Source organism: Rhamphochromis longiceps, linkage group LG2 (assembly GCF_057381845.1).
Source record: "Rhamphochromis longiceps isolate RC_006_pf linkage group LG2, R_longiceps_female_GT1.1, whole genome shotgun sequence".
Lineage (NCBI taxonomy): Eukaryota > Metazoa > Chordata > Actinopteri > Cichliformes > Cichlidae > Rhamphochromis > Rhamphochromis longiceps.
Window position 1 is genome coordinate 11,260,400 of NC_140558.1, and position 16,270 is coordinate 11,276,669.

At 42.2% G+C, this 16,270-nt stretch overlaps 2 protein-coding genes across 2 annotated transcripts; both read right to left on the reverse strand.

Annotated features, from left to right (window-relative positions):
• Positions 1–1,715: 1,715 nt before the first annotated feature.
• Positions 1,716–10,046, reverse strand: b4galt7 (xylosylprotein beta 1,4-galactosyltransferase, polypeptide 7 (galactosyltransferase I)). The gene is made up of 6 exons (XM_085417730.1): positions 9,506–10,046; positions 6,398–6,736; positions 4,742–4,967; positions 4,109–4,192; positions 3,631–3,735; positions 1,716–2,526 (listed from the first exon to the last, which is right to left on the reverse strand). The coding sequence occupies exons 1-6, from the start codon at positions 9,556–9,558 to the stop codon at positions 2,371–2,373; spliced, it is 963 nt and encodes a 320-aa protein (XP_085273856.1). The 5' UTR covers positions 9,559–10,046; the 3' UTR covers positions 1,716–2,370.
• A 2,429-nt stretch (positions 10,047–12,475) lies between these two features.
• tmed9 (transmembrane p24 trafficking protein 9) lies at positions 12,476–16,157 on the reverse strand. Its single transcript, XM_085417738.1, has 5 exons — positions 15,972–16,157; positions 15,108–15,208; positions 14,369–14,494; positions 14,114–14,260; positions 12,476–13,238 (listed from the first exon to the last, which is right to left on the reverse strand). The coding sequence occupies exons 1-5, from the start codon at positions 16,123–16,125 to the stop codon at positions 13,089–13,091; spliced, it is 678 nt and encodes a 225-aa protein (XP_085273864.1). The 5' UTR covers positions 16,126–16,157; the 3' UTR covers positions 12,476–13,088.
• Positions 16,158–16,270: the final 113 nt, after the last annotated feature.

Below are 16,270 nucleotides of genomic sequence, written 5' to 3' on the forward strand. Positions count from 1 at the left end.
CATTTTGTATAAGTTCATACTCAAGTTTAAAACAACAACTACACTAAAGCTATTCTGTTATACCTGTATGCAAAAAAAAATATTTCATAGTTCAGCAATACTGATCAATCTAATAAACTTAAACCTACACCATCCTCCCTATTCTGGTATTTTAAAGAGTACTTAGCATAAATATTAAGCAACCTAACTAATAGGGTTCCAACTCCCAGCAACAACAAAAATAAATAAATAAAAAATAGGGAACCACCCCTCACGCTCCACCTCATGATGCTTAATCGACGTAATCAACCTTAATTTGATGCAGTGTGAAAAAAAATGCACAGAAATCAATTATTTTTCAAGAAATATTAAATAGATTCAACATCTTTCTTCAACAGAATTGCAGACTGCACAGATGGTACCTTCCCAAAGGGAAAAAGTACTATAGCTTACTAGGGTATATATATTAGACTTAATAGTTACTATATACAGTAATGGACTTCTATTCATTTTGCATCAAATTAAAACTTTGGGTGTCAGATAATTATTTATTAAAAGCTAGACATTTTAAATGAGAATAAGAAAGAAAAGTATGTCTTTGTGCCCCCTTTTCCCTGTTCATGCCCTATCGGCCCCCCTGGCTAAACTTTGCTAGATCCGCCCCTGCACAGTTACCAGCGTCAGCTACGTAGAAAAAGATCCTGGAGTAGAAAGTAATATTAAATAAATTCTAACAATAGCTGATCAAGCTTAAACGTGCTGCTGTTGTTCAGCCGCTGGTTTACTCTTTCTGGTGCAAAGTGGGCCAAAAACAAACTAGAGAGACGGACTCGCGACAGAAAAGCCGATCAGCTGATCGTTAAGCAGTTTCATGATTGAAGTAGCAGCAGGAGAGGCAGTCGCTCCATATATCGCTTGTTAAGCTTAACGCAGGAATGCTTTACATTCAGAGATGGACTTACACACTTGCTTTACTTCTCTCGGGATAACTTTGTCGGAGATGAAATGCTGGGTTGCTAGCGAAGCTCCAAATGCTATCCAGACCACCGACAGGTCCCCATGCCACAGCCGCTCTATCACGTGATGCATACTGCTCTGACGTGCTAACGTTCTGAGGTGAGTTACGGCGTGTTGCAAGTTTTGTGAGGCGCTTTCGTGATATTTAATGGATCGGATTACATTTTTTATTTTTCTCCGATATCCGATCCAGTAATTTAGGTCAGTATCGGACCGATACCGATACGTAATATCGGATCGGTCCATCTCTAATTTAAACCATAATGTAAGTATTGGATTTTGCAGGAACTGTTTGTTAGCTGCAGGTCAGAAATCCCTCGTAGACCTTTCCACTCCAGCGGGTTGGCTCTTATTTTCAAATCAGAGAACTGCAGCAAAAGCAGTTTTAAATCCAGTGAGCTAAACTGGAAATGATCAAAATTACAGAATAGTACTTAAGTAAATTTCCTTAATTTAACACTGCGGGCACTTCTGTGCTTGTACAGGATTTTTCCGGGAGCGTTGGTTTCTTACACCACCAAAAAGGCACCAAAGTTAATGACTCAATGTATCATTAATTCATTCATTTTTCAAAATAAAACAGTCAAAAAGAATAACACACACATCCCGGTAAGATTTTTTGTTTTGTCCATTGGACACAAGTGCCGTAACCCGGAAGTGACTTTTACTGCTGAAAAAAAAAAGAAAAACAAAAGTTTACACTGTGAATATGACTGAGCGGTGGCTTAATACCAGCCAGAAGACAAATAGATGGGTTGAAACAGAAAGTTTATTTCTGAAATGTAAAATCAGCATACAGTGACCCTAACACTCCTACAAGCGTCCATTTTGACCAAAGTCTTCCCTAAAAAGAAAACAAAAAAACAAAATACATGAAGGAATGACTCAATTTCAGCAGGACAATAAAAACACTTTCACTTCACTGACTGATGAGTTTTTATTCCATCTTTACCTCCATCGTGGGTAAAAAGCTAAAAATCAGTCCTGTGACGCTCACAGGAGTAACGGACACTCATGACGCCCGGAGAAGCGTGCGGCGCTCTCTGCATGTATTTGCACGGCCCCGAGCTGAGTCTAAAAGCTAAAAAACAGGCTGCAGGTCTGCGTTCACGCCGTGCCAGCAGGTACCAGGAAGAACAGAAAAACACGAGTCCTGAACTGGATCTGTCTCCGTCCAGACTGCTGAGGTCAGAGGTCAAATGCCGACAAACCATCTTCGCATCGTTCATTATTAATTATTGTTACTAAAACAGCAGTTTTCATGTGGAGATGTACCTCAAAGAGTAAATTAAACATTTGTTTGGATGCTCCAGCTGCAGATTTATCCGTAAAAGAGTCAGAAACAGGAACCACTGTCCTCAAACCGGCTGCCCGCTATCCCAGAAGACACCAGGGCGTCTGGTTCTGGTCGCATTCCAGTTTGGTGTTGATGACAGTGCAGGGGGCGCCGCTGATGGTCAGCTCCTGTCGGGACTCCACCTCATAACGGAGGTTAGTCAGACCCCCCTCCGGATCCACCTTAAACTGCTCCTACAGGGAGAAGGAACAAGAGGAGGAGGAGGGGGAGGAGATTGTTTTGAGTTTAAAAAAGTCCAAAACCTCAGGTTTACAACAAAATCTAAAAAATTAACTTTGTCACAAATCACATAATTGCTCAGGTACACGAGACAGCAGTTGAGGGGTGCAGCAGTGACATGAAACGATCTGTGAACATGTTGGCGTTCGACAAGGGAGCACGAAGAGAACCGAGGAGGTGGCGGGATGTAAAAAGGAAGGCAAAAGGGGGCATGAAGCCTCCTGCATCACCTTCAACCACCTCCAGCTGCTTCTTCTACACACATGGAAGCTTCTCCGGCACGTTGACTACGCTCCTAACGTCTGCTGGAGCCACCTAAATCCTTAACTAGCCAATCAGCACGCATTAGTGTAATGCTAACATTTTATGGTTTTAGATTAAAATTACACTGCTGAAACATTTTTACGACAGCGTTTTCTGTCACCCTTCTCTCTTTCAGCTCCTCATTTTTTAGTCTTAGACTATTTTAAAGGAGCTTTGCATGATTCACAGTTCAGAATAATCCTAATCCTTCTTTATCTGATATTTCTTTCAAGCTTCTGAGTCTGAAAAGTAGGTGGGAGGAGTTTAGGCTCCTGAGACGACCGTATTAGGGATATCCCCTCTCTGTAACATCATACAGACCCAACTGTTGAAAAAAAAACCAACAAAAAAAAAACCGAGTAAACTGAGTGTAAGGAGCATCTGCAGTCTGAGCTTTTGGCTCTCGGGGGTTACCGTTCACACACTTAGCTCATTATTACAGACTTCATGTTTATTATAAACCTCCACCACGATGTGTGACAGGTACTAAGAAAAAGTACAACAGGTCCAGTTAAGTTATTGACTAAAATAAAGTCAAAGAGTATTTTTGTTTTCTGGAGTTCATCGCAGGGAATCAATGACCCGCAGCTGACAAGTCATGCAGACGAGTGAAGGTAAAGAGATGCGACTTTATCACTTTATAAGCTGACGTGAAATTATTTGATGAATTTTAGTTTCTGCTGCCTCGATGAAAACAAGCTGGATTTTTTAAAATCGCCCACTCGTGCTTTTCTGCAGCAGGTGGATTCTCGTACCTGCTTCTGAGCAGCGACTCGTTTCTGGTCCCTCTTCCTCCAGGCTGGGTCGTGGACGTGCAGGAAGGTTTTATATCCTGTGGTGATGCCGCTCGGTCTGAACAGCTGCAGAGAAAAAAAAAACAGCAGGAGCCCGTAACAGTACACCCTCTGGACTTTCATCACAAAGATTCACTTTGATGTATTACAAGTTGTATTCCCGAGTTCACCACAGCCATGCCCTTTAACAAGAACTTGCTTCCTCACACATCATCATCGTCAGACTACAGTAAAACCGCCTGGAAATGGCAAAATCACAACAAAAAGCACCTCTTAAATTCAAATTGGTGGAACTTCCTGTTGGATCCAACAGGAAGCCTTTTTGCAACATCTGTGAACTTCTTTTTTTAAAAACAATGATGAACGCCATGTGGCGGATATGAGGACCAGGCTGTTTGTTGTCTTTTTGTTCCGGCGGTTTTCTTTTTGGTTTTGTTACCTGTAACTCTGCTTTTCTCAACCGTCTGTAGAACTCGTCGTCCTCTCTGCCCCAACCCCAGAACCGGTTTGACATCCCGTTACACTGCAGGGAAACACAGGGGGGTAAAAGTTCATGTTCTGCATCAGAGCCAAAGAATTAGCTTCATTTAAAATTTGAAAGCTGCAGAGCAACAATAAAAACACCATCGATGATGTTATTTTAAACTACAGAACATAAATCTGCTGATATAACCATAGCCAAGATCACAGACAGTTAAATGACTCCACCTGGTGGACAATTTGAGTAACTGCACCCCCACTCTGGTCTATCCATCCACTGCCGCTTATACTTTTCAGGGTCTATATCCATCCATCCATCCATCTATGCACAAATCTTTTTAACCTCACAGGGACAAAATGTATTCCCTCCTCAGATTTCCCCCAATGCAAAGAGCAGTAAAGAGAGACGTTCAGCAGAGGTATCTCATATAGCTCAATGCTCTGACACTTATATTGGCTTTATTGTCTTAAACAATACTAAAATGCAGGTCAGTGTCTCTCCAGACACTCTTCTTAATGTGCCACAGTGACCCTCGCAGCCCTGGGAGATCCTTTGAAAATGTGTGAAAGCCGGCGTGGCGAGGCTCAGTACCATGTGGTAATGCTTCTTGGTAAGCAGCAGGATTCCTCCTACGTAGGTTTTGTAATGGTAGAGGGGGTGGAGCTCCGGCGAGGCCACGTGGAACGGCCCTTTCTCTGGGAAGCCGTAATCTAGAGCGTCGTTCAGGGGCAGCAGGTCCACATCGTGCATGGCCAGGTAGTCTGTGTCGTTACCGCTCTCCGTGTAGCCCACGTTGATCAGAGATGCCCGATTAAATCTGAAAGAACAGGTAAGAAATCCACATTATCGTAATTTCTCTGTTTGTTGCAATGACAAGTTTTAAATTATCCTTCTATTTAAAATCTCTGCCTGAGCAGGAAAATTCTCTTTGTTTTTTGTTTTTCCTAAATGTGGCGTCCCAAATGGATCCATTTTAGGTCCTTTTATTTTCACCATCGTTAACCCTCGGCTCCAGGTCTTTCACAAAAACAACTTGAATTCTAACTTTTTATGCAGTCGATACTCCATTTTATCTACCAGCTGCTAGACCTGCAAACCTCTGATATCGGTCAGATGAACTCTGACCCTTGATGATGAAACCTTTTTTTCAACAAAATGACAACAAAACTGGAGTTAATCAGCGTTTAAACCAGCACAGCTGTCGAGGTGGACTTCTTTACATCCTTTAACCACAAACACCCACCTGGTGACATCATACATGAACATCCAGCTGCACTGCAGGCCACAGAGGTAACGCAGAGCGACAGAGCACAGGTAAATACATACAGGTAAGCTAAAGGAAGGTGAGACAACCCACTCTTGTTTCAGAGTGTGAAAAAAAATGTGCTCAGCGAAATGCTGACAATATTCGACCCGATCTGGAACAAACAGGCGACCATTCGCTTTAACAACATGCTGGATTGAAGCGGATGATCATGTGACCCACCAAGCTCCAAGCTCTCGTCCTAAAGATCTGCTACCTACTGCTGAAGGGTGTCTTCAGGACATGTGTGTAAATTATCAGTAAATGACAACAGAGTACACACACACACACACACACACACACACACACACACACACACACACACACACACACACACACACACACACACACACACCATTTCCTATTAATTACTTGGCTGTTTGTTGTCATCATAGTTACTTCTGAACGTTAAAGTTTGAATGTTTTAGAAATTATTACAAATGTAAAACTAGTTTTAAGTAACTGTCTCCTCACTTCTTATTATTTAATAATCCATCTGTACATGAACAGATTAAAGTGGGATGTAAAAACTGCTTTTAGCCACTGTGCCAAGTTAGCTGAGCCAATGACGTCACTGCTGAAACCATCGTCTCCTCTGAGATTTAACTGATCACAGGAAGTGATATTTATTAAAAAGATGATAAACAGTCATTTGCATTGCAGTTTCCTGTCACTACATTCACTACATTACAAAGTACAGATTATAGCAGCGTGGCTAAAACCTTCGGGTGTTGACTTTCTCTAACTGAATGTATGTTTCATCTTTCTGACTTAAACAATCACACAGATCCAGAAATATTTCTCATTTCCCACATTTTCCCCATCTCTGTAAATGCAGCATTTTCTTGAAAAGTGGCCATCAAAGTGAGCAACAGCAAACCGGTTCTGATCCCTGGGCCACCTGTTTGACATATTTTCTTCTGTGGTTGGAGAGGATGCCTCACCTGTAGTGATCCACCTGGTTGATGATGAGGATCTTGTGGCGGATCTTATTCTTGTTGAGGAACGCATGAATGAAGGGAACGAACACCAGTAGCTCCTCAAAGCGCTCTCTGAAGGGAACTACGACGGCCAGTTTGTGAGGCCCCCAAGACGGGTCGTCCACCACGGACGCCTGACCGCTGGCCGGGCAGGGTGGCGCCGGCTGTTGGGGCATGCATCGTTCTCCGTGCGTCGCAGACATGTCGCCTGAACAGCTGAGCTGCAGCCAGAGCAGAGAGACGAGGACCAGCACCATGCACAGCCCGAACAGCTTGTAGACGGTGCATTTACCGGACAGGTACCTGATGCACAGAAGAAGTGGAGTGGTCAGAGATTGGCTGGGTTCAGATTAAGGCTCATTTACAGGTGCAAAGAAATGATTTCACTTTATTTAACAACATAAAATTGCAACTCTGGAAACCACTGACTCAGGCCTCGACATGAGCTGTTAAACACGTCTGAAAAGGTTTTAAAACCTGAGAATCCTACTGCCTGTGGTCAGTGAACACAACAAACCAGTACACTGATATTAGAGGGCGAACACATGAAATGACCAGCAGCATCCCAGCAGGGGCGTGGCTACCAGCGACTGTAGAAAGTCAATGATTTTAGGTGATGAAATAAAGCGACCACTGGTGGCACAAAGTAGGAGGCCAAGTGACAACCAGGCAGAGCGAAGGACACCGCTGACTGAGATGACTGTGCAGTGTCAGAGGGTTACCTAGGCAACTGTAGTCAGAAAAGTCCACAAGCAACAAACCATCACCAGGTGATGAACATTGAGCTAATCTATTATTGTTTATTTTGTCATGCACTCTTCACATTTCCTCGCGGACAATTTCTGAAGCCTCAGCGTTGGCGTTTTTCATCGCCACCATCTTGTTTTCTTGAAGTGACCATATTTGGAGGAATGGGTGGAGTCATGAAGTAATGCTAGAATTCAGCCTTGTTCACTAATCTGTGTGTAGAAATGTTTTTTGACCCTGCAGCACACGCTACATTCCTGCGGGACTCGTTTAAGTAAACCGGTTTACCTCCAGGGACCTCGAGGAGGAAGCTAAGAAATTAAATCACTGAGGCAACAAAAACAAGAAGAAAAGAAAAAGAAGAAACTGAAGTGAAAGTAAATTTAAAATGTTTTCTTTGGGTTTATTTGATCCTGTTCTGTTTTTGGCCCTGATGGTTTGAATCCCACCCTCTATTACTTCCCGTCTGTGGTGATATCAGCATTTTCTTGCTGTTACATCATGTCTGTGTGCTCACATCGATATCAGCGCTCCAACAAAACACTTTATACTTCCCCTTTCATCTAAAGTTTATATCTTCTGTTGGTGAAAACGTTCCTGTCTTTGTGCTTCTTTCTTAAATATAAAAATAAAGTTACTGTTACTACTGTCACCACTTTTCACAGCTCTCTGGGCTCAGTAAAGACTACCATGCCACACCCAAATATCTCTGAATCTGTTAGTCTGAAAGAAATTGGCTTTATTTAAGGTACTGAAAATGTGTTAACACTGCAGAAAAGCACCCGATTTTCTGTTTCAGACCTGAATGCACACATGCTGCACTTTTTGTTTCGAAGAACATTTCTTTAAATCACGATTAGTCGACAAGCTGCTGAACATAAAAGCTGTGACTCAAATATTCAAAGCATGCAGAGAAATCAGTAAAACGAAGAAACAAGGAGGCAACAGCAGGAGTTCCCAAACTGTGTCTCAAGCAGAAAACTCACCATGCTGCTGTGCATGTTGACACTCTAGGGTGGCAACTTTGGACATTTTTACAGTGAATCGGACAAAAACAGTTAACATGCTTCACCAATGCATGGGGAATTTCCTTAAAGATAACCTGGTGTGATGCAAAAGTCATTAATGGAGAAGAAAAGTGCAAAGACTTAAAGCTGCTGTGACAAATCTGTCGCCATAAAGGAGATGATGATGATGATGATGATGATGATTTGGGTTGAGTCCTGAGGGGCAGCCTCTTAAATGATTTTGTGAATACTAAAATGAACACAGAGGAAATCTCCTTATTCCTTAGTCTTAATTTTAATTCTGACCAATCTCTGATGGATGTGTTTACCCTCTAAAAGACAAAGAGTCAAAAAGTCCACCACCTCTGTCCTACGCTCTCCATACAATAATAATGAAAACTAATCCGAAAATTTGAAAACTAGAGTAACTCTGGGCTACAAATTAAGTTTAAGATGTGAGGATGACAAACTGGGGAAAGATAAAGGAAGAAAGACTCCCTGACAGAATCACTTTAAGCACCTCTGGATGTCCCTGAACCACAGTTTGGGAACCGCTGGTGGAAACAACAAGGCTGAAGTTTTACTCACTTCTCCTGCTGCCCGGGAGCTTTAGATGGATCACTTCTTCAAAGCCGAGAAAGAATATTAATGAGGTTTCTGGTGATTTCCCATCACTTCTTTTACATTTAATTTTAATACCACACAAACAAGCTAAAGACATTTTTCAAAGAAGAAATTTAAAATCAATGAATTCACATGAGTTCCTCCCTTCAGTGTAACAGTAACACCCAGAAATAAAACCCATAAAGCAGGCTGTTAAACTGAAAGAGCCACGTTTGTTTGTTTTTTTTATAAAAAACAAAACCAACAACATTTTTTTAAACAGCATGACTTTTATTGAGGCATTTCCCCCTGCATATGTCCCCATTTTTACTGGAAAGTTGGCGGTCTTTTCTCTTGTCAATTTGCCAGTTTTCCCCCGTAAATGTGCTGTATTTTCTGCTGTATATTTTTTTACGAGTAAATCTGACATTTGTTGAAAAAAATTATTTATCTTTTCTTGAATATATGCAATTTGTTTCCGTATGGGCAAGGTTTCCTTGTAAATTTGACAGTTTCTCTAGTTTTCCCTCTGAAATCTGTTCTTCTGTATAGTTACTTTTTACGGCTTAGATTATTTCAGTGATTTTAACCTCTCTGTGATATATTTGAACCTTCAGTGAGTCTGATATTCGGCTGTAGCAAACTTACTGAAACTAAATCAAAGCATGAAAATAAGAAAGAGAAAGGAAAAACAAACTTCATGCTCTCCTCTCACCTCCTGTCCTCTTTGAAGTAGAGCACGGGTTTCCTCCTGGATGAATACATCATGTTGCCGGACTCGCTGTAAAGTCGGACCAGCTTCTCTCCTCTCCTTCTTGTTGTTATAAATTATAGCTTGGTTATTTCAGGCTTTTCTCCTCCATCTTTCCTCATTTGTAAGTGTTGACGGAAACCAGACTGTGCTCCATGCCGGCCCTCGGCTCTGTGCCCCGGTCTGCTGCCGCCGTACAGCTGCTTAACATCTGCTCAGATTTAAATCCTCCTCCGGTCTGTTAGCTTCCGCAGCTAACTGTACACGTAGCATCAGCGGTTCGCTCACATCGCCGCTCCGGGTCCAAACTCAGCTCCTCCCGGCTATAACCTGGGCTTTATCGACGGTCACCGAGCCTATGCGAGTGTTTGCTAAATTTTTATTTCTGTTAAAACAAAAATGTAACACGACAGGCTCCGATTGGAAGCATATTTCAGCGTTTTTACCCGCTGAAAGAACACCAAGCTGACTGTACTGTGGTCCAACCTCTATACGAGTCCGATGGGGAACAGCGGCGAGTATAAGCAAAGGTTCCTATGGTTTTTGTCTCATTAAAGGAGCAGCACATCCGCAGGGAGACCTGCTGTGAGTTTAGTGACTGAACAAAAACATATCCCTGTTTTACTGCCACCTGTGCTACAGATTATTAATATTGCTGTTGTTAACACAGAATATGACACGCTGTTTTGCTGTAAAGTAACAACAGATGTTCTTCAGATGTTTCAATCCTGTTGGACAAACCTGCACAGATGTTAACCTGTTATTTTTATGAGAGCAGTTCTCATTCAGTACCAAAGATTTCAGTTTAACCGCACATCTATAACATAAATGATCCTTTACCCTACTTAGTGCTCTGTTAGTTTTAAGAACACCTGAATCCTGAAAAAGTAAGTAACAGGTCACCTGCAGTCCCACCAGGAGATGATCCGTGGATGAGGCCGACATCCGTTGCATATGCAAACATCTGGATGCACCACCTCTTTGTGTGGGGCAATGTTGGAGGTGGACCAGCATGTCGATCTGACATTGATGACATCAGAGCAGCTCACCTGCTCCTTCCTCTTGGTGTCACTGTAGCACCTGGACACTGAGGACACGCCTCCACCTTCACCTCTGTTGACAAAACAGCAGCTAACTTGTTTTTGTTCCTCTTGAGAATGAGATGCATCATCACTGGTGACGAAGTGCCACGTACAGTGAGGAGCCGCTTTCTTCTCCATCTCTTCGGTGGACTTCAGAGGAGCCTTGTTTACTCGCCTGTCTGTGTCCGTGTACCTGTAGCTCTTATATGTGCTGATGGGGGGGACACTGCAGTTGAGTGTCACTCTGGTACAGCAGCAAGTCAAGAATGAAGCCATCCTCAGAAACCCCAATTTGTCAGGTCTGTTCTGGATGTGCTGCCTCAGCTGTTTGCAGACAACCAAAACCTCATCAGCCCAAACCTCTGATGAAGAGGCTCATCTTCAACTTCTTGATTTATTAAATCAATTTTAACAGTAATACAGCAAAGAATGCAAATAAATATAGATTAAAATTCACAAAAATCACATATTCTGGTTATAGCTTAAAATGTCTTTAACAGTTTCCCCCTGCATAAGTCTAATCTCTGGACCGGACTGTATAACATCAGCAAGATCCTGTGTACGGTTTAATTCTACTGTTGGGTTAGGTGTTAAAAAAAAAAAAAGGAAGAAAAAGAAACTCAGTGTAAAGCATCAGATGTCTAAAAACAGACATTATTCTTGTTGTTTTCATTTCAACAACTTTTCAGTAACATAACGAAGAAAGAAAAACTTATAAAGACCTTCAGGAAGCCCGGAGATGTGCTGAAAAACAAAGCTTGGCTCTTTGGATGGAAAACAAAGAAATGCGGGGCGGCTCAAAACTTGTGCACAGTACTGAAACACACTGATCCTTTTTCTGTTTTCATTTAAGCTGTTTGAGATGTTTAATACCGTATTTTGTTAATAGCAGCAGCTTTGATCTTATTTTATTTCCACCATCGTTTTTAATTCCAATCAGAATCTCAAATTTATTCTCAAGTACAAACACATCAAATCAGAATTTAAGCAGAAAATTTGCTTCAACACAAAAGTTTTTATTCTCCACCAACAAAGAAATCCCTGATCACTTTAATTAAAGCAGTAGATTTTATATTAAATACTTGAAAATGTTTGGATTAAACGTCCCAAATATACAATAACACTTCCGAGTTTTACACCTTAGACGGTGATTCTTGAAGGTTTATAACAGCAGTTTAAATTTGACTTCATCAACCACACAAACACTTTGATTTGTTTTAATTTTATTATATTTTGCAGTCACAATACTCAGGTTTCTTTTAAAATATCTTTGCCCTTAAAAGAAAACAATTACTGTGTATAAAAACTCTTTTGTGACTTTATGAGCTGTGTTTTGGCGGGAATATTACAAGAATGTCATTTAACCACGCCATCCTTCAAACCAACTGAACTTTATTCTGAGTGCAATCACAGAGTTTCATATGGACGCTAAATAATAAAAAGCCCCTCTCCCGACCCCAAAATATTTCACCATCTGATTTAAAGCCCGCCTACAGGAACATTTCTAAAAAATGAAAACACGACCATCCATCCTTTATTGTTAAAAAGAAACTAAATCTCATCTGAAAACAGAAAAAATTTGAACTGAGATCAGCGACCATCACCCTGAACGGTCGACCAAAGATATCACATTTCCTTGAAAATCGTCTTAAGCCTCGAACGAGCCCCTGAACTGAAGTAGCTCCAGGAGTCTTTCAGTAAATCAGTTCTGCGACTGATTACAGTGAGCAAAGCCTTCTTCAGATGTTCTCAAAAGCAGCAGACTCGAAACACAGAGGACAGCTGCAGCGACGCCGACCGGCACAAAAAACGCGTACAAACATCCAGAACCTGAAAGTAATGTGATGAAGTGAAACATCGAAACAACTCTGTGTTTCAGTAAAATAAAATAAGACCGTTTCAGATCTTTAATAACGTGAGCGGCAGCGTTAAAATCACGCCCCACTTTTAGTCAGCGTTGCAAAAAAGAGAAACCTTTCCCGTCCCTGGTAACGAGTATGCAAACGCCGAGATCACACGTCGTCTCAGTAACCATCAGATCTGTGGATTAATGAATGAATCTGGATGATCATTTCTGAGCTCAGATCACACGTATACGTGACTATCATGTCCCGCAGACTTGCATCGCTATAGGCCAGTAACACATGCTGCGAGCGAGGGGGAGAAAATCTAAAACTGCTCCGCCGCCGGGCGCTGTAATAAATATGGAGGAGAGGGTGGGTCACACATTCCCTGATTGGTCAGGTTAAACGCTCGTCACGATCACGGCTGGTGACGAAAACAGTAACAACAAAAATCTTAAACATGTTTTTCAAGCCAAATCCTGCAGCTGGGTCTTTTCTGCCGCCCGCCACTAAGTACTGCATCCATCAGTAGACACCACACACACACTCACACTCACACACACACACACGCACGCACGCACATACACACACACGCATGCACGCACACCCTCTGACTCCAGATTACACCAGCTTCTTGGCCTCGAAGAAGCTCTTCAGGTGTCTCATCTGCCAGATACCGATGGCCACCAGGATCAGGGTCTGGACGATGGACCACCAGAGGACCCGCTGGTTGGTGCTCTCGCTGGTCTGACGGAAACGCTCCTCACGATACTGAGGGAAAAACAGACGGCAGGGGGCGCCCGTTAAACCTTAACCTTTGTTAAACCTTTGTTTTTGTTTCTAATGTCTCTGTAAAGCACTTTGAATCACCTTGTTGTTGAATTGTGCTATACAAATAAATTTGCCTTGCCTTGCCTTAACGCTGTCATTTTTGACAGCTATGACAATACACAGTGTCTGAACATTTACAGTTGCAAAAAAAAAAAACAAAAAACTAAACGTTTAAACATAAACCTTATATTTGAACTAGGGCTGCCAAAAACGATTATTTTGATAGTCGACTAGTCACCGATTATTTTTGCGATTAGTCGACTAATCAGATCATGCATCCACTGGACGTAAAACGTACAACTTATTGCACCAGCACGCATCTGCTCTTATATAACTATCATTAACTTCCAGCTTTAAGTGTTTAAGGTATGTGCTAACTAAAAATAAAGACAAGATGATTTAATCTCAGCCAAACCGATTTACTCAGGAACAAATAAAATACTGAAAGCCCTAATTTGAATTAAATAAATGTAGACTCCACTGACAGAAACAGAAAATGGGTTCCTGCTTTTCTACTTTGGTGACTTTTTGTGCTTTAAGTCATAATAAATTTAATGACCAGCTGAGGCAGGAATACATCAGGAGGTAAAACATCTGTTTTAATGAATGGAGTCTGGTGGAGAGTACAGGCTTCATGTTGTCAGGAAACTGGTGCTGACAGCCGGTAAAGTGGTAAAAATGTTCTGTTAAACTGATTTTTTTGGGGCGTGTACATAAAATCAAAGAGCCTGAGAGATGAGCAGCTCTGATTCATGTTCAGGGTCTTCATGCGTTTCTGACAAAAACAAAAAAGCGCCAAGGCGTTTCTGACTGACCCGCTGGTAGTTCTGCTCCTTCTGGATCTGGTCCACCTGCTCCACCAGCTGTCGGACTCTCAGCTGCAGCTCCGTCAGTTTGTCCTTGGCAGCGATCTCAGCGTAGTTGTTGGCGTGTTCGCCCACCTGGATGTCCAGGTGAACGCGCTGCAACACATCACAAAAATCACAAACCGCGGTTATGAACATCACGGATCAGAACAGAAAGGAATAAACTGCTGAAGCTCTCGTTTGTATGTCTGAGCGTCTCCTCACCAGCATGCCGCCGGCAAACAGCGAGAACTTGGAGGAGTTGGAGTGAAGGCAGATCTGATGTTCTCCAGGTGTGTGCGACGTGAAGGTGAAGCGTCCTTCTGAGCCGTACTGTCGAGACAGAATCACCTGCAGGGAAAAAACAAAACATCTTCCACATCAAGCAGAAGTCTCAGCATTTGTACTGTAACTCCTGAGAGCTGAAAGCTGCAGACTGCTCTGAAAACTCAGTTTATTACACTTTTTTCCTTCTCCTGCATCGCTGTAATCTCGCAAAGCAAGGAAGCCCCACCCACCTGTTGCTCAAAGCTTTGGCAGCCAATCAGAACAAGTTGGCTTAAAGGCAGAGGAGCTAATACATGTTGATTCAGAGTATGAGCTGAAGGAGGAACATTTTAAACTGAACTACTGTGAATCCTGCCGAGCTCCTCGAGCACAGTCCAGGCGTAAAAATACTGCACATATCAAAATATATAAGCTACTCTGAGCTGATCCCCACAGAGGATGGATCCACACGTTTGATTTATTTTGTTCCAGGTACCCTTGCTGACGAAATCCCCCCATTTATCCGGGCTTGGGACTGACACGGAGCTTGTGACTTCCTGAGTCTGTGTTTTTGTCTCCTCCTGGTCTTCATCTGAGGACCTTTCACATATGAGGCATATGTGGCTGTACAGTTGAGCGTTAACCACGACAGCATGACGCCACATAGACTCTTTAAGTACATGAACTTTATGCTCACCTTGTCATCAGGATCTTTGACTTCCACAAACATGCCAAGACCCTGAGTGGCCGGCAAGTACTCCTCCCTTTGCTTATCATACAGCTGAGTCCGATAGTTACCTGCAAAGACACACGGCTTGATTAGTGAGCAGTTTGAATGAATATGGTTTGGACCTGAAACCAACATCAGTTTATCAACTTCCAGTTGAATATGTCGACTTTTTTCTTTATGTTTTAAACTTTATGTTTCAGTAAATGCAACAGCAACAGAATTTTCTTTGTTTTCTTTAGAAAACTCCTTCACTATCACAATCTGAAGTTAACTCTCAGTTCACTGCTTTACTTTATCTGCAGATGCATTAGTAAAGGAGGTGCACCTGAAATGATTCCGAATTAACCTTTAACCTGATGAAAATTGTGCAGATTAAGATGCTGAAAGAAAAGCTTTTTTTGAACGGACAGATTTCCTGCCGGCTGATGGTGTGTACCATGTGGTAGTTTCTCTCATTCAAACAGAGGAGGGCTGATTAACTTTGAGATAAACTTGCCTTTAATATAACCTGGATTAAATTATAGAGGAGGATTCAACGGACCAAAGGATCCACTTTAAACTTAGTGTTGATGGATTATTATTTCAACAGCTTTCTTTAATGGAAAAATACCTTTATGAAAACTTTAATCACACTTTAAAGTTTCGATTTTTTCCCCTTCCTATAAAAATAAATCATGCTATCGTGAACTATTATTTAGAATATTTATTTTAATTAAGTTTAATTTCTTTCGAAAAAGTACACACACATTTGAAGACACGACACACTAAACTTTAGCTGCTCGGCTAACTAGCTGCTAGCATTATCCTACAGATCCCCCACCCCCGTCTCACCGATAATCATGGTCTCGTCCGGAATCTCCTCGATGAAGCATTTCTTCTCGGTCTCTCCGATGTGAAAGTACAGCGCGGAGACGAAGCTGCACAAAACGTTCAGGAGTAAAACTGAAAACAGACACGGCTGCATCCTGATCCGGAGCGACGCCATCTTCCTGCCGGGACACACGGAACTCAAACTGAGCATGCGCCTGTCACAGCAGTGCCACGTAAACCCTTGCGGCACTCTGGCCAATCGGCTAACCGCAGGAGGGTACTGGGTGTCGTAGTTCTAAACGCTCTGGGCTTCTAAAATG